This window comes from Camelus ferus, chromosome 32 (assembly GCF_009834535.1).
Source record: "Camelus ferus isolate YT-003-E chromosome 32, BCGSAC_Cfer_1.0, whole genome shotgun sequence".
Taxonomy (NCBI): Eukaryota; Metazoa; Chordata; class Mammalia; order Artiodactyla; family Camelidae; genus Camelus; species Camelus ferus.
Window position 1 is genome coordinate 9,647,650 of NC_045727.1, and position 18,727 is coordinate 9,666,376.

At 38.1% G+C, this 18,727-nt stretch overlaps 1 protein-coding gene and 1 non-coding gene across 2 annotated transcripts in view; one reads left to right on the forward strand and one right to left on the reverse strand.

Moving 5' to 3' along the window:
• The window catches only part of LOC116660941 (methylglutaconyl-CoA hydratase, mitochondrial-like), a 91,451-nt gene that overhangs the window by 34,880 nt on the left and 37,844 nt on the right, over positions 1-18,727 (reverse strand). The window contains exon 4 of the mRNA XM_032471621.1: positions 2,089-2,175. Coding sequence (XP_032327512.1) covers positions 2,089-2,175 — 87 coding nt within the window. The remainder of the gene's footprint in view (positions 1-2,088; positions 2,176-18,727) is intronic.
• Positions 7,642-7,776, forward strand: LOC116661038. Its single transcript, XR_004316803.1, has one exon. It is a non-coding gene; the product is annotated as a small nucleolar RNA SNORA70 (small nucleolar RNA).

Here is an 18,727-nt window from a genome sequence, read left to right on the forward strand (position 1 = left end):
TATCAACCTTTCCCTTTGTGGTTTTGTGTGTGTGTGTGTGTGTGTGTTTAAGAGATTTTTCACTCCATCAAGACCATACAAGTTTGTTTTATTTCATAACTGTAGTCACATCTTTGCCACCTGCCAGTGATCTGCAGCACCTCCTCTCTCCATATCACTTCCCCTACTTTATGGTTCTACGGTCCACTCCACTGGTCAATTCGTCTATCCCAAAGCCAGTAATATACCACCTTAATTCCTGTATCTTTAAAATAAGTCTTGGGCATAATAAGGCAAGGACCCTTATTTCCTTCTTCTTTAAGAATGTTCAGCTATTTTATTTGGGGGCCTGTCTGTGCCCACCAAGTTCCTCACAAAATTAATGCACTTAATTTCATTTGTGAGAATCACCTTTTTGATACTGCATCTTTCTATTCAATAAGACGTCTCCATTTAATTTTTTTAGTGTCTTACAGTAAAGTTTCATAATTTTTCCAAACAGCTTGCATATATTTCTAGATCTACTTTTGTTTCTCTTGTCAACGTTATCTTTCTTTGATTGATACCTTTTGTCTGTTGCTGGTAGGAAGAAAGGCAATTAATTATTTTTTAATATGAATCTTCTATTCAGCTATCTTGCAACATTCATTATTTCTAATAATTTATTGATCCTTATAGATTTTCAATGGAGACAATCACCACTTGAGAAAGACAGTGTTATATTTCTTCTTTTTCAGCCGTCATTGTATTTCCACTCCCCACCTTTTGCACACATGCCAGAATTTTCAGAACCATCTTGAACAGAGGTGGTGGGGGCCTCCTGTCTTTTTTTCTGACTTTAGGAGACCAGCTGATTTTCTTTTCTATTCTATTATTGCTTTATTGTCTGTGAGTACAGAGCCTGTTTGATTTGAAATCTCCATGGTGAAACAGGAGATGATACCTAATGAGCATTTACTAAGAGAACAGAACAGGAACAGGCACGCTCTGCTCCTCCTGGCTTGCCTTGTGCTTTACCTGTGACGGAGCAGACATCTCTCTAATTCTTTTTCTCAGTCTATTGAGAAAAACCCATGATTTTACTTGGCTAACGTCATGAATTAAATTTAATATTTTCAAGCGGAAATCTTTCTCTCCCCCTTCAATTCCTGTGAAAATCCAACTTGGTGTTTGTAATAAACTTACTGATCTCATCTATGTTCACAGGTATGGCTCCTCTCAATCCTTTCTTCCATTGCTTGTGTCATATTTATGCATAAGGTTCTGCTGATCTGAAATAATGACTTTAGGAAGGTACTCTCACTCCACCGTTCTGTGGAAGAGGTAGTATACGGTTGCAATGATCTGTTCCTCACCGGCTAGGGAAAGAATCTGAAATGCAAGTCACTGAACATGTAAAAACTGGGTCTCAGGCTTTCTCTGTGAAAAAACATTCAACTACTGATTCAGCTTCTTCAGTGCGTTCTATATTCAGTGTGTCCTGAGAACTGCAACACCATGTCTAGACATCTAACCTATACAGACATCCTAATGCTCTAAAAGACTCTGTACGAAGATAATCATTGTTTTATTATAAACAATAAAACAGCAAAAAACCAAAACAACAACAAAAACCCTAAATGTTCATTAAGGAAGCAATAATTTAAAATTTTGGATAAGACTACTCTATGCATTACTATGCAGCAATATATTAAAAAGTATTAATAAAAAAGTAAACTAACAGGTACGCAAATATAAACATTACACAGAATGATCCTATTGACATGAAAAACCAAAAAAATTCCAAATCCATAAATATGTTTGTGTACGCAATTATACAAGAAATATAGATACTTTACGTCAAAGGCTTACACCAAATTCTTCTTTGTTTTCTAATAACTACCTCCATATGCTGTGTCATCATAAACAGGAGGCATCTTTAATTATAAAATATTTTTCACTATTTTTCAAATTAAATATAGTCCATGCTGCTTTACAACCAGCTATAGGCCATGAAAATCTAATTATATATTGTAGTCAAAGCTTATATAGAAGACAGTGTGCAACTTTTGAAAGCTGACATTTAAGGTCCTCTTCAGCATGCTCAACAGACAATGTAATTGTGCTTACCGATTTCATTAATCACTGCTCTTATTTTGGAGACAAAAGGGCCAACTTCACTGGGATTCATTTTGACTCTTTCCTTAAGATCAGCACCTGCAAGGTATTTTATTTACAAATATAATCCAGTTATAAACAAAATTTTAAGGCAACGAATTGAAAATTTACTTAAGATTCATATATAACTTGAAGATAAGGCAGAATTTATCTACCAAACGAATTCTATTATCTAACTTTTCCATCCCAAAGACGCTGGTCAGCATCAGAAAGAATAAAATGTTTGTTCATACATCTACCATGTACTTAAAGCAATGGTTCTCAAGCTTTGTGGTCTCAGGCTCCATTCATACTCTTAGAGGAAGGGGTTTTGTTCAGATTATATAATATAAATCTACCAACAGTTATTCTATTATAAAATGAAACAAAATTTTTTAAATATTTATTTATTCATTGAATAATACAAATAAGCCCATTCGTGTTAACAAAAATCACTGCAGATTGATGCCACTTTCTTGGTTCCTGCAAGTATGCTGGCACTTTACCCACCACTGCTTCTGCCCCATCAGTGCAAATGCCAACCCAGTGAAAAGGGCACCTCACTGCTGCAAAAACCATTGTGCCCTCATGGATGCCTGCTTGGTGACCACAGATCACATTTAACAGTCATTCATTTGAAAGTATATACAAACCGACAGTGTGATAATTAGTTCACCCCAGACTCATCACTTGGGAACAGATACAAATCAACATAAAGAATTCCTTAAGGGATTGTTTACTCTGTGGCTCAACAAAGACATTCTTTTTTATAAAATTAACTTCTCTGAGACAAGGTAGGTCCCTATTTAAATAAACAGACAAACAACAAAGTAGAATTACAGGACAGACGGTATACGCTCAGCTCCTCACTCTCTTACTAGCCCACTAGAAACTGATCATGACAGGACATCATATCGAGTATCAGCCGAGGTGGGGACATTCTGAGCCCACACACTTCCTGAGGGAGTGAGAACTACAGCTGATCAAGCACACACCCCACACAACCCGTTACTTCTTAGGTATACATAGCCTAGAAAATCTCTCAAACACATGCCCAAGAAAACATGTACAATGACATTCAATGTAACATATATAAAAATAGCAAAACACTTGGAAATAACCTAGACACTCAACAAAAGGATTAATAACAAAACTGGAACATATTTATGCAACAGAATGTTGTATGTGCAACATGAAAATGAAGGAATTAAAGTATAAATATGGATACATTTAACAATGTTGGAAGATTTATAAGTATAGAAATAAATATAACACAGTTATAATTATATATAATTACAGAAAGATACACAGTATAATAATCATTTACGTAAGTTTTTAAAAGGAGAATGCTACTTAGGGATATAAAACATGCATGGAAGTAATAAACTCCAAATTCAATTGGTGGTGACCTCAGCAGAGGGGAGGGATGTGACTGGCAATGGACACAGAGAACTTCAATCTTTTTTGTAATACTGTGTTGCTTAAGTTAGGTGATGGATTCTCAATATGTTAACTCTTTAAACATTTTTAGATGTCTGGTATAATATCTTCATAACTAATTTTTTCTATGAAAAATTAAAATTTAGCAAAGAAAAATAGTAGGGCCAAAAAATTCTACATTAAGTTAATAGGATGTATTTGTTAATGAAGTAATGGTTCACACTCACTGTCATTTAACATTGAGAATATAACTGTAAACTGAGAATATAAAATGTTGCTTAGTGCATGTTAGCTAATAATACGTATCGTTTAACAAAAGTAGCTAAAAGTAGTGTGATACGGGGGAAGGGAGTGGACGAAGGAGGAGCCAAAGCAATGAATAAGTGGAAGTTGATGGGACAGATGAGGACTCTGGAGGAGGTGGTCCTGAGGGGCCCCCAAAACTGCATCATGGGATCCATCACGTCCTCTGGTCCCAGGACACCATGAGGGTGCGCTCTAACACACCAACCAGAGGTCTGACGGGGGCTTTTCCAACATTCTGACCCTGCGACCACACAGCATGCTTTGAAAAGCACACTTGGGTTAAAGAGACCAGGCTGCTGGAAGCCATGGCAGGAGCCAAAGAGAATCAAGGTTTGCTCGTAACACTTGTGGCCCATTCGCTGCACACCAGTCCCAGCAGAGAAATCCTGGAATACAGCTTTATCCACACAACAGTGTGAGACAGAAAATGAGCACCTTTAAAGTCAGGAAGGAAAATAACTGCCCACTGAGAATTCCAAACGAATCAAATCTATCCATCAGAAATGATGGTGAAATAAAGACATTTTCACACACCCACTCAGACACACACACCCACACAATCGGACGTCAGCAGGCCCACACTAAAAGAAACACTACAGGGAAATCTTCACACAGGTTATGCAAGGAGAGTTTAAAATCTTACTTGATACCGTTTACAAGAGATATGTCTTAAAATATAAGAGCACAGAATGGCTAAAGAAAAAGGGTAAAAACAACATGCAAATATCAAGCAAAAGAAAACTTGCAAAGTCATCTTAATCTCTGGCAAGGGAGAACGAAGGCAAGAAACATGACTCAAGACAGAGGGTCACTTTACAATAGCAAACATGTTGATCCATTAAAAAAGTCCTAAGAATTATAAATAAAAAACAAAAAAGACAGTTCTAAAATATAAGAAGCAAAAGCTGACACATCGACAACCACAGTGGGTTTTAACAGATCTCTCACAGGCGCTGATAAAGCAAGCAGTCAAATACCCTTATCAAGTATCCCTAACTAGAAATAGAAAAAAGGGAGGGAAAAAATCCCAAAATAGAAGAAAAGAAAGATTAAAAACTAGAGTAAAAAATAATTTTGTAAATAGAAAATACATGTGCAAGAGAGAAAAATCAAAATAGTTGGCTCTTTGAGAAAAACTAAAATAAATAAAAGGCCTTTTAGCAAGACTCATAATGGAGGATCAAAGAAAGCACAAATTCCAATCAAGAATGAAAGGAGGCCGGTACTAAGGATTTTACAGACAATGAAACAGTAAGGGAATATTATTAACAACTCTAGCCCAATTAATTTGAAAAATGACAAACAAATTTCTAGGAAAACACAACTTACCAAAACTGACAAACAGAAAATCTGAAAACACAAATACATATTAAAGAAACTGAAAATGTAATTCAGTTTCTTGAGTAAAGTGTCTACTCAAATCTTTTGCTAATTTTTTTCCTAAATAATTTGTTTTATTCTTGGGTACAAGTGTTTTTCAGAAATATGATTCACAAACATTTTCTCTCCATCTGTGGCTTATCTTTTGATAATTCTTGATTGGTTTGGGAAGTTTTAATTTTAAAGAAGTCCAGTTCATCAATTTTTCTCTTTTATTACTTGTGTTTTTGGTGTCCTTTCTAATCAACCTTCATTATTAATTAAAAAGTCACGGCAAACTAGGAATAAAAAATTTTTTGATCTGATAAAGAGCAATTATAAAATACCTATAGCTAACATCACTTTTAATGGTCAATTATTTCCTCTCAGAGATCAAGAAATTATACAGATGGGAACAGATGTACTAGTCAGTGTAATAAGAAAGGTTTTTTAATTGCAAAGATCAGAAGAAAAAAATAAAACTGTCATTGTTAACAGATAGCTTAATCATACATGAAACATAGCCAAAACAATTTACAAATCATGTAAATAAGTGAATTTAGTAAGGTTGCTAGATACAAGTTCAATATATGAAAACCAACTCTTTCTATATAGTAGCAAAAGAAATTTGTACAATTTTAAAAAGGTATCATTTATATTAACATTAAAAAGATCAAACAGCCAAGGAATAAATCTAATAAAAGATGTATAAGATCTTGACACAAAAACCTACAAAATCTAAATTAAAGCAGTCCTAAATAAATGGAGAACTACATCGTGTTTATGTAGTAGTACTGTATGGAGTGTTGGTAGTCTCCATGCTAAAAGATGTAAATTCGCTCCAAATTAATAGATTCAGTGTGGTTCCAATCAAAGCCCTAATGCTTTCAGAAACTGACAAAATGAATATGCAAAAGCCTAATAATAGTCAAGATAACTCTTGAAGAAGAAAAGGCTGAAGAATGAAGAAAAAGTTGAAGAGTTTATACTAAAAGATACACTGTAAAGCTATAGTCGTTAAGAGAACTTCAAATTGGCTCAAAGATAAACAGAGCAATGGAACAAAACAGCAAGTCCAGAAAATATCTGCCTGATTTATGACAAAGATGGCACTGCTGGAACATGCCAATAAATGGGAATAAGGCCACTGGAGGTTCATATGGGAAAAAACAGTTCATGACCCTTCATATTATATACACAAACAAATCAATTAATGGTGAATTACTGCCTAAATGTGAAAGGTCAAACAATTAACTTCTAAATGAAAACATCCAAAGATATCTTCAAGACATTAGTAAAAAGATTTTTAAAAGATTTCCCCAAAGACTTCTAAAAGGAAAACACCAGATTTCACTGAAATTAAAATCTTCTGTTCCTCAAAAGATATCATTAAGCGAGGGAATATGGAAGTGAAAGAATGGGAAAAGTTATCTGAAATACACGTGCCCTGTGCGTATAAAGAGCTGTAAATTGGGAAGATAAAATAGCCAACTATAAAATACAAGTAAACGATACAGACAATTCACAAAAGAGGGCATCACACCGGCTAATAAAGACATGAAAAGGAGTATAACATAATTAACCAACAAGGAAACATAAATTAAAAACACAATTTTATAAGCAATACAGAGTTGAAGTTAGTGAAGGTAGGAGCAATGAAAACTCTGATTTAATGCTGCTGGGGGTAAAAATCACTTTGGAATGCAATCCCACCCCAAGTGCACACATGCATCAGAAATGCATGATATGTAACTAAAAAAACATGCACAATACATATAAAATAAACAAGTTTATACTGTACAGCACAGGGAAATATATTCAATATCTTGTAGTAGTTCATGGTGAAAAAAATATGAAAATGAATATATGTATGTTCAGGTAGGACTGAAGAATTGTGCTGTACAGCAGAAACTGACACAACACTGTAAACTGACTATAACTCAATTAAAAAAAATGCACAAGCACATTCATAGAAGCATTATTCAGAACAGCTGAAACCAGCAACACCCCAAATACTCACCAACAGCATAACGAACTGTGAAATACTCCCAAATATGATCATGCTATTCCTAGGTGAACAGTACGTACTGAACCCCGCAAACATGCTGAGTAGAAGTCAGCCTTAGACCACATGCTGGATAATTCCAGTTCCATAAAGTTTGAAAACAGGCAAAATTAGTACTTGGTAATAAAAATCAGAAAAACACACAGCATCTTTTGGGTGAGAGATGGTTAATGAGAAGAAGAGGCGTAAGGAATGCACTGTGGTGTGCTGGTAAGGGTAGTGTTCATTTCTTAATGTGGGTGGTGACTGCACAGGTGAGTTCATTTTGCAGAAATTTATTACATGCTTATGGTCTGTGTGATTTTCCATATGTTCATTATAATTCAATTTAAAAGTTTATGTTAAAAATACTCCTTCTGCAGCCAATTAAGCCCGCCATGCTCTTTTCCCCAAGGAGGCCTGGTGTGCAATGGCTGCAAACAGGAGCCCCCTCAGTAGTGCACGCAGCCTGCTGCTTGTATGGACTGCCTTAAGAGACCTTGGAGACAGCCCTTTCCAGTGGACATTCATGTCTAACTTCATGCTGTCCCCAGTCTAGGCTCCAGACAGGTATTCAGGGTGCCTCTCGAAAGTCCCAGCACACAGGACCCAGGAGCCACACTGGCCAAGTCATCGTGTCCACCCACACCAGCTGGAGAACAAGGAGCATGTGACTGAGGTCCGATGCAGGGCCAAGTTCAAGTTCCCTGGCCCCAGAAGACCCATATCCCCAAGAAGTGAAGATTTACTAAGTTGAATGCAGATGAATTTCAAGACATGGTGGCAGAGAAGTGGATCATCCTACATGGCTGGGGGTTAAATACATCCCTAATTGTGGCCATCTAGGCAAATGGCAGGCCCTGAACTCATCAGAGCCATGGCGCTTTCCCCTCCAGAAGCTTGACTTTCAAAGAACCAGCTTTGGACTTTACCATCCTCACTACTTACTGTGTGTTTTCCACGTCATAAGCTTATGCTCATCTTCACCTCCTTCCTTCTACCCTATCTGGGTTTATTCTGTAGTTACTTCTGTCACTTTTTAAATTGGATTCTTAAGTTTCTTCATCCTGAGCGTTTATTCTTTCTTAAAGTACAATCTTAACTGTATTACACAACTTTTAAAGTATTTTGTTAGAATTTAATTCTGAGTATGTTCTACTTTCCATTATAATTCCTTTGATGAGCTGTAAGTTACTCAGAAGTTATTTAAAGTTTCTCAATGTAGGGGACTTCTTCTAATTATCTTTTGTAAATGGCTTGTATCTTAGCTGCCTGTAGTCACAGAACTCAGCCTTTGAAATCTGTGGAGGTTTTATATTTTATAGCCAAGCAGATGGTTAATTTTCATGAATATTCCATGTGTGCTTGAAAGGGATGCACAGTCAGATACTGGGGACAGTGATCCACACAGGTACGTTACATTAACCCTCAGCAGGCCAGGAAAAATAATCAACTCCCTTTATCAGCCGAGTCAATAGACTCTTCTATTTAATATTTAGGTCATTATATAAATAATTTACAGAAAAATAAAAGGATAGTAAAAAAGCAAATTAGCTGAAAACTGTAGTCAAAATTGAAATACAGACACCCCATATTTTAATATTTTCCTGGTATGTGCACATGTGTATTATATACACACATACCTACAAATACACACATGTGAATATACATACACACTCACATTTACACACATCACACACACACAAACACACGTGAAAGGGCTATGTCATTTGAATAAAACTGGTCAACTGACATGCACGAACCAGGGACATATAGTTTTATAAAATCTGTTTCCAGATTTCAAATATATCTTTACCACATGACCATCACTTCTGCTTCTTCTTGAACTTGGACTGCGGAAACGGAGTGCTTCTGAAAATCGATGGCTTATAAACCTGTTGAGGACAGCCATATTCTTTGTTCCCTGACTGTAAAATACTTTCATTTGCAGATTTATAAACATCCATCAGAATGATCAAGCCAATGACTTGTTTTCTTTTCTCTATTACATGTTCTCTTCCTATCACCTTTGTACACACACCTGCTGTCAACACTCTTCAAGTAAATGTTTGTGCACAACATTATATGAAATTCAAGAATATTGTCACACATCCTTCTGGCAAAATGGGACAGTCTAACTTCTAGTCACAAAAATACCGCATGATGAAGCCCTTCCTGCCTAATGACTAATTTGATGCAAATTCCATATTTCCTTTATATAAACCACAGAAATGTACTGCTCACTGATCAATTCTTGAGTTCAAGAAAATTCATCTAGGATACTGTCATCTGATGTCTCACAGTCTAAGATTTCACTCATATGATCAAGTTCACCATTGTAATGAGGCCCTAGAATCCCACTGTCTGTTTTGACCATTATTTTATCCATCTAACAACTGCGAAATGTCTTCCTGTCAACTTTTCTACTCTTAACCATTATAGGTAGAAAATGAAAAATTCTAAATTCTCAACTGTGTTCAATGAAAACTAAAAGACTACAAAGATGGTATCTCCAGACTTCATTTATATTTTCTAAAAGTATGTGCAACTCTTGAGGCAATGCAATAAAGACTCAAAGATAATGCAGGAACATTGACAGTTTTCTAGAAAAATCCTTCATTCTTCTATTTTTTTCTTATTTTAGTTTTTCTTAGCATAGTTGGGAATAAAGACTAATAAAATCTAGGAAGATGAAATTTCCAATATAAAGATATAGTGATGTAAGAATCTATAGCATCTTAGATTCATAAAAAGGTCCAATGAACCATACAGTAACTAGAAAGAGAAAATGAGTGTTAATTTTCTTTTCTAAAGCAAATTTTCTGTTCTTCAGAGGACCTCCAGGAAAGAATGAAAGTCATGAAACATCAATTCATAAAAGGAGAGATGTTTTTCTAGTTTTCATAAAAGTACAATTCATAGAAGATGTCAATTTTTGCACTATATATTTTGAGGCTGTTTCTAACAGCATAAAAGTTGAGAATTACACCAACCTGGGGAATTGAACCTTTTATTGTGATGTACTGACTCTCTTTATCTCTGATAACTATTTCTAATAGAACTTTGTTTCAAAGTCTATTTCATTTGATATCAATATATTTATATGAGCTTTCTTTTAGTCAGTATTGGACTGGAGTATCTTTTTCTCCTCTTCAGCTTTCAAGCTATATCCTTAGGTTTTAAGTGTTTCTTACAGCAGCTAGGTGATAACTTTCCTTAAGCCAGCAATTGTTTGTCTTCTAAAGAATTTAGTACACATGTGACATTGACTATGATACGTAATAAATTTGAATTTATTTCGACCACTGCATTTGAGGATAGCTCATTAGTTCTTTGTCTTCTCCTTCCACCTCCCTCTCTGTTTTTTCACCATCTTCTAGACTATTTTGCTTGTTCTTATTTCATTTACTCAAAGGTTTAAATACCACCTGTATACCAATGATACCAAAATTTTTACCTCAAGCCCAGACCTCTACCCTGAACTACAGACTCCTAAGTCCAACTGCCTACTAGATACATCCAGTTGAATGTCTAATATGCATCTCAAACACCATAAACACTCCCCTCCCCCAGAACATGCTCCTCCTGCCTTCTTCCACTTGTCAACTGATGATTACTCCATCCTTCCAATGTTCAGATCAAAACAGAGTCAATCTTGACTCTTCTCCCTCATACCCACTCCTTTCCATCAATAAATCCCTGACTCCACCTTCAAAATATATGTAAAATCCAACAAGTTTTCACTACCTCCACCACCGCTACATTGGTCCAAGTATAATCTTAACTGTTGAGGATCAAAAGGCAGAAGTTCTGGAACAGTCTGTTCTCAACACACAACCAGAGCAAGCCTTTTAAAACTTCAGTCATATCAAGTCACGCCTTAGCTTAAAACACCCCAGTCTTTTCACTCAGAGTAGAAGCAGAAAGTCTACATCACTTGGACTCTGCATGACTTGGACTCCTACCTCTGTGACGTCACCTCCTAGCTCTCTTCCTCTCATTCACCCTGCTCCAGACATTAAACCTTCTTGCTCTCCCATTACCTTGCAAAGTATGACGTTGCCTCCAGGCTCTGTCCTTGCTTCCCCCTCTGCCTGAAACACTACTCCACAGACACTCATAAGGCTCACTAGTTCACTTCTCCAGGACTCTCTACTCATTTATCTCTTCACTGAGGCCTTCCCTCTCCACCACATATAGAACAGCAATCCTCCACACCAGCCACAACAACTCATTCTTTTTGCCCAGTTTGATTTGCATTCAGAGCACTTAATGGACACCGTACATATTTACAATAGTATTATTTAACTGCCTCCCCCACCTCCATGCCTTGGGGCTCCACAAGAACAGGTGATTTCAAGAACAGGTTTTTTTTACTGCTGAATCCCCAGATCCTAGAACAGTACCTAGCCCATAACAGGTTCCCTCCAAGAAATCTGATGAAGAAATCAACGAATAAATTAAAGGAATCCAAGTTTTTCTTTATAGTTGGACCGTAATAGAAGACAGTTTATAGCAGGAATTTTCAAATTCATGAACACTGGCTGTCTACTTAGCATCTACCGCCTTCTTCCCACTTCCTAAAGGCAGCCTTATGTTTGTTCTGGTCTCGGCCTCTGGCCCACCCCCATCCCTCACCCCCATTCCATGTACTCTGAAAGAAGTTAAACCCACTCCCACATCTAGGGGTCAGTTCTGGCTGGCTTGAGCTAACCAGCACACTTTCTTCCCCCAAGAATCAAATCAAGATCAATCTGAGGGCTCCAGCCTGAATTTGGGCAAACGTGTTCTCTTCATTTCAACGTGGTCATCCGTGGATGGGAGGCCCTAAACTACTAAAGCTTCAGGCTACCAAGCTGGGAATGAAGCTGGCAGACAGAAAAGAGCGAAGCCAAAGGAACTTCACAACAATCCAGAATCACTCAACTAGAACAATCCTAACAACATTATGAGTGTAAGTAAGTTCGCAACCCATTTTTCTGTAACATGAAACTGAGAGAACCCTAACTGATGCTTGTTATGTACTAGATGATGTATTATAAATGATAACAAATGGGTCCAGCTTCAGGCTACTCCTTTCTCAAGGAATGGGATCTTGACTGGTGAGGGCATAAAGGTTAGCCCTAATCATTACAGGGAACTTCCAGCCAAGGTTCTGAGTGAGAGAGGACCAACTAAAGCTCAGGAGCATAGTTGTCTTGTTATGTCTACCCTCACAGCTTCTCAGACCTTAACAGCAACACTAATTCTTAAGTACTTTTAGCTTAGGCTTCATCCTGGATCTGAAACTACCTTTTAATTCAAATAAATATAAAATTTCCGTCTATGAGGAGTTATACAGACCTGCAGTTGCCAGTTCCACATGTAAGGAGCCGAGAAGTTGCTACTCTGTCCCAATAAGTAAAAAGCTGAACAGACTGAATCAACAGTTCTAGGATCGGAAAGAGAGCAGAGGAAGGCACAGGGCAAACTGCTGCCCCTGAGACCAAAAAAACAAACAGATATGGAGAACCACAGCATGCCAGAGCTGAGACACGCGAGCAGCGCAAACCGCTGCCAGGGCAGGAAAACCTGAAACGCAGCTGATGAACTGCTGGAGGCTCGGCAGGAGCAACTCTGAGGGGTAAAGACTCCAGGGTACCCAGCAATTCTGTGCAATTTACCTCCAAGAGCCTCACTGGCTTCTCAGAGTAAATACTGCAGCAAAACCCCCTCCTCCTGCTGGCAGGGGATGGGGAAAAGGAGCCACTTTGAAATACCAGAGACTTTTGTTCCTAACAAGGCCTGCCTTCAGGGGAAACTAACCAACCAGAGCCTAACTGACCTGGAGGAAGGGATACCCAACTCCAGCCGACTCTAGCCATCCAGCCCCACCTAAGGGGGCAGGAAAAAAATGAAGAAACACCCACAAAGTTCACAGTTCAGAGGCACAGGCTCATGACAAGACTAAGACCTAATCACAGCATCGCCGCAGAACACTTCCCCTCCCGCCACCTCGCCACATCACTAAAGGCCTATCTACAGAAGGTCCTTTATCCAGCACATCATCATGCGGGGCTATCAAATGAACAGTAGAAGGCACACCAAGTCACCAAAACACAATTTAAAGACACAGACGTAACAGAGATGCTGGAATTACAGACCGTGAATTTGAAATGATGATGACTAATATGGTAAGGGCTCTAAGGAATGAAGTAGACAGCACGCAAGGACAGACAGGCAATGCAAGGAGATGGAAACCCTGAGAAAAAAACAAAAAGATGTTAGAGATAAAAACACTGTAACAGAAATGAACAGCAGCTTTCATGGGCTTCTTAATAGACGGCACAGAGCTGAGGAAAGACTCTGAGCTTGACGCTATCACGACATAAACTTCCAAAACTGAAAAAGGGAACAAAGAATGAAAAAAAATTAAAAGATAAAACCCCAACATCGAAGAACTGAGGGACAAGCACAAAAAGTGTAATATGTGCATATTAGGAATACCAAAAGGAGAAGAAAGAGAGAAAGAAAAAGAAATATTTGAACCAGTAATGTCTGAGAATCTCCTTAAATATATGTCAGACACCTAACCACAGACCCAGAAAGCTCAGAGAACAAGCAGAGAACACCAAGAACACCAATGCAAAAAAAATTAAAAAAATAAAAAACAAACAAAACCCACCTTGGCATAATATTTTCAAACTACAGAAAAGTCAAAGATAAATTCTGACAGAAGCCAGAGGAAAAAAAATCTTACCCATAAAAGAACAAAGATAAGAATTACACCTGACATCTCCTTAAAAACCACGCAAGCAAGGAGAGTGAAGTGAAGTATTTAAAGTGTGGAGAGAAAAACAATATCAAATCTAGAATTCTGTACCTGCAAAACTATCCTTTAAAAGTGAAGGAAAAAGCAAAAACTGAGAAAATATGTTGCCAAGAGACCTGCCTTGCAAGAAATATTTTAAAAAATAATAATAAAGTTCTTTAGAGGGAAGGAAAATTATATAGATCCACATAAAGGAAAGGAAGTGCATCCAAAAAGGAGTAAGTGAAAGTAAAATAAAAACTTCTAGTCATCTTCTTCTTCACTGAGCTAACAGATAATAATTTGTTCAAAGTAATACCAATCATCTAATAAAATATGTACAAGATTCATATAAGGAAAACTACAAAATGTATGAACAAAAGCAAAAAAGAACTAATTAAGTGGAGATAGTCCATGTTCATGGATAGGATGACTCAAAATGGTTAAGATATCAGTTCTTCCCAATTTAACGTATAAATTCAATGTATAAATACAACATCAAGGCATAATCCATGAAACAAATAATGGGTAACTGGACTTGATTAAAACCAGAAAGTATGCACTGCAAAAGACAAAGTCAAGAGAATGAGAAGACAAGCCACAGACTGAGGAGGTATCTGCAAAAGACACATCTGATAAAAGAATGTTATCTAAAAGATACAAACTCTTAAAACTCAACAGTAAGAAAATAAAGAATTCGATTAAAAACTGAGCCAAAGACCTTAACAGACACCTCACCAAAGAAGATACACAGATGGCAAATAAGGACATGAAAACATGCTCCACATCACACTTCATCATGGAAATGTAAATTAAAACAACAAAGAGATAACACCACACACGCATCTGAATAGCCAAAATGTGGAACACTGACCACACTAAATGCTGGCAAGAATGTAGAGCAAGAAAAACTCTCCTTCACTGCCTGTGGGAAGGCAAAATGGTACAGCCACTTTGGAAGACATTTTGGTGGATTCTTATAAAACTACCGACTCTTACCATTCAGTCCAGCCATCATGCTCCTTGGTAGTTACCCAAAGGAGTTGAAAACATGTCCACTCGAAAGTCTGAACTGGTATGTACAGTAGCTTTTATTCATAATCACCAACACTTGGAGGAAACCAAGGTGTCCTTCAGTAGGTAAATGGATAAGCAAACTATGATACATCAACACAGTGGAAAATAATTCAGCAATAAAAAGAAAGAGCTATCAAGGCATGAAAGGACATGGAGAAAACTTAAATGCATATTACTAAGTGAAAGAAACCAATCTGAAAAAGCTACATACTTTATGATAACAGCTATTTGACACTCTGCAAAAGGTGAAAAAGCATAAAGACAGTAAAAAGATCAGTGGTTGCAAGGGTGAAGGGGATGAACAGGCTGAACACAGATGACTTTTAAATTTCAGGGCAATGAAAATACACTGTATGATGCTACAATGACGGATACATGCCATTTTACATTTGCCCAAGCCCATAGAATGCACAACATGAAGAGTGAACCCTTGTGTAGGGTTACTCACTTGTAAGCATGGAGGTTAATCAATTGTAACAAAGGTACCACTCTGGTGGACGATGCTGATAACAAGGGAGGCTCCTCATGAGAGGAGGCAGGGGGTATATGGGAAGTCTCTGTACCTCCCTCTCAATTTTGCTGTGAATCTAAAACTTCTCTAAAAAAATTAATTTAAAAAAATCTACATAGCAAATTTTCCTCAAGAGTCATTTATAGCAACTCCCCATTAAATGAAAATGAGTGCTCTGACATAGAATTTTATCAGAATTCAGGCTCTAATAAACAGGCCTTCATTTTCCCTCACAGTGAAGTGTCCTTTCACCAACCAAAACCCAAAGTCTCCATTCTGCCCAGCATCCCAGGCTCCCTGGCTTGCCTGAAGGCTTCTCTTCTGAAGTTGTGTCACTTCTCCCTCTCAAACAGGACCAGGATTGGTGTCATCAGCATGCAAACTGGGGACATAGCTCCATTCTGAGAAAGTCCCATTAACCCTTATATACTCCAGTTATCATCACATTTCTGTGAACTAATATGGAGTGATTCCCAGGATATACTGTTAACCGAAAAAAATGAAGGACAAAAGAGTATGTACAGGACGCTACTTGTACAAGAATGGAGATGCTTAAACAAGTATATCCTTAATTTTGCAGAAAGAAACATGACGGATAAACTAGAAATGAACGAGGTTCATTAACAACCCTCAAGGGTGGAAACTGGAAGGGATTAGAGGAGGAAGGGGTAGTGACATTTCCAGGGACTTCCAGGGACAGCTTTGACTTTTGAAATTGTGCTGACACTTCACATACGCAACGTGAAATAAACGAGTGAGGAAACCTAATTTTACTTTGTATGAATTAAACATAATTAACCGAAGGGGAAATAATGTAAATAACTTTTCAACACGGTATTTTTACTCTCTACCCTCAGTCTAAAGACATAAATACTCTAAATATTAAACTCTGGTTAGAAAGTGGATTTATCACAGTGGTACACACAAGTCATTTGAAACTATTTTCTCCATTACTAGAGGATTGAGCAAATGAGTAAATATACTGCAAATAAGACATCTACAGAACAGGAGAGAGTGAAAGTGAATCCTGTGGTGATGAACTGGAAACAGTTATTTGTATGAAATCACGGTTTCCAATATATAAATACAGACCTTGACATAAATGTGTGTGTATATACATAATCTAGTTTTTTTACCTCCCTATTTCTTAGCTGTGTGCAGTAAAGGGGCCTAGAAGCAGAGACTCCCCAGGAACAATGAGCATCCTGAGCACTCAGATGTTGGTTCCTAAACACCATTCCCCACTGAGGGAACTGGAGGCGTCCACCTCTGACTGTGGTGGAGTCAGTGGTACTGCACTACGAGCCCTTCTTCACCCAGTATATATGACGTATCTTTCAGAAGCTGATCGACAAGTAGTGACAGATCGATCTGGGAGCCCACTGACTGTTCCAGCTTTCTTTGCCAGGTGCTTTCTAGGCTGGGGTGTATGGCAGGGAGCCCTAAATACAACAACACAGTGGTCTTGCTGATGCCCAGAGATGAGAGTTCAGGGAGGCCGTGTGGCTGGAATCTGCAGGACAGGGAACCAGAAGAGGAGAGCGCCTCTCAGGCAAAGGGCTCCAATAATCTACACGGGCTCCCCTTAAGCTTTAAGCCGGGGCAACTGCCATTTCACAGGCAATTATCAAAGAAAGAACAACAGGGAGCTCTGGCCTGAACAACTCCTGGTGTCCCCATCATGGCCAGCGGGAACCGAGAAAACACACAGAAGACCCGGGCATTTCGTGTAGACATCAAAAACTTTTAAAACAAGCCTCAAAAGGGTTGGGCAGATCCTCCAGAAGAGTAACTGCCTGCCAGAACAAAACAATGCTTCAAGAAAGACACCCAGTAAAGGCTATCCTATCTGTAGAAAAGCAAAACCAATTTACAGATATTTCATATAATTCAAGAGAAGAAAACTTCCAGAGACTTACAGTTAAGAGATAACAAGTATATAATATTATAAATATTTTAAATGAGTAAGTTATATTGTAATTTAATGTAGTAATCATGTTGGCTTTACTTTTATTTTAGAAAATGTGAATACACTGACTACCTCCATCTCTCAAATCTTATTCTGCCCCCAAAAGTCCTAAGTTACTCGCATGGAAATTCTAATCAGGAGGTTTCCAGGAACCTTAAACCTCAAGATACTCCTAAATGGTAGTGGCCTTCGAGTCTAGCATTCACCCAAACGATGCTCTCACTGAACAAAATATTTGTACAACTGTGAGTTGCAGAGATGTCTGCAGGATCATTCATCAATCACACAAGAAAAGAGGGCACTTTTAATGTGTGTTAAGACACACAACACAGCCTGCACGGGCCAGCTGTCTAACATCTGAAGCTCAAGGAAGCTGAGACCGGCTTCCCCAGCTGCAGGTGAGGGGCCAGGTCCCAGGAAATGGACTTTGTCAAGCAGACAAGTAAAAGGAACAGAGCCTGAACCAGGGCTCAGAACACTGCAGCCACTCTGCACCCAGCTTTCATATGGCCCTCGAGCTACAGTCTACTTTTTTCTAAAGCATCATAAAAATTAAAAAAAAAATTTAATAACATATGACAGAGACTGCAAGAGGCCCACAAAGCCTAGAATATCTGGCTCTTTACTGAAAAGGTTTGCCTAACCCTAGTCTAGTCTAACTGTGGCTCCCATGGGACCCTCTCAGAAAGCAAACTGTGCTGCTAAATATAAATTGCCAGAGGCAAACTGATGTAAATTTTTTTTTCTAATTTTTTCAGCTCTGCCCTTCTAGCGGCTGGACCAATACTGAACCTGACCCAGGGTCATGGGTTGAATTACACTCCTCTAGCCTTGTGAAAGAGGGGACTTCTTCATGGAAGACCTCTTCTGGCTTCTAGTGCCTTCTAATGTCCCCTCCCCATTAAGGGCAGCATGACCTAACTGGGCAGGCCTGGACAGGGGACGGGGGGAGAAAGGCCAAGAGCAGTTGCCTCTTCTTCACCCTATAAGCCACCTATACATGTACTGTATCAAAACACAAAGCATGCTTTACTTAACCATGACACTTTGCCAATGACACTACATTAGCAACCAAAATTTTTTAATTCTTCATCCCATTAACTATCTGTTAAGTGC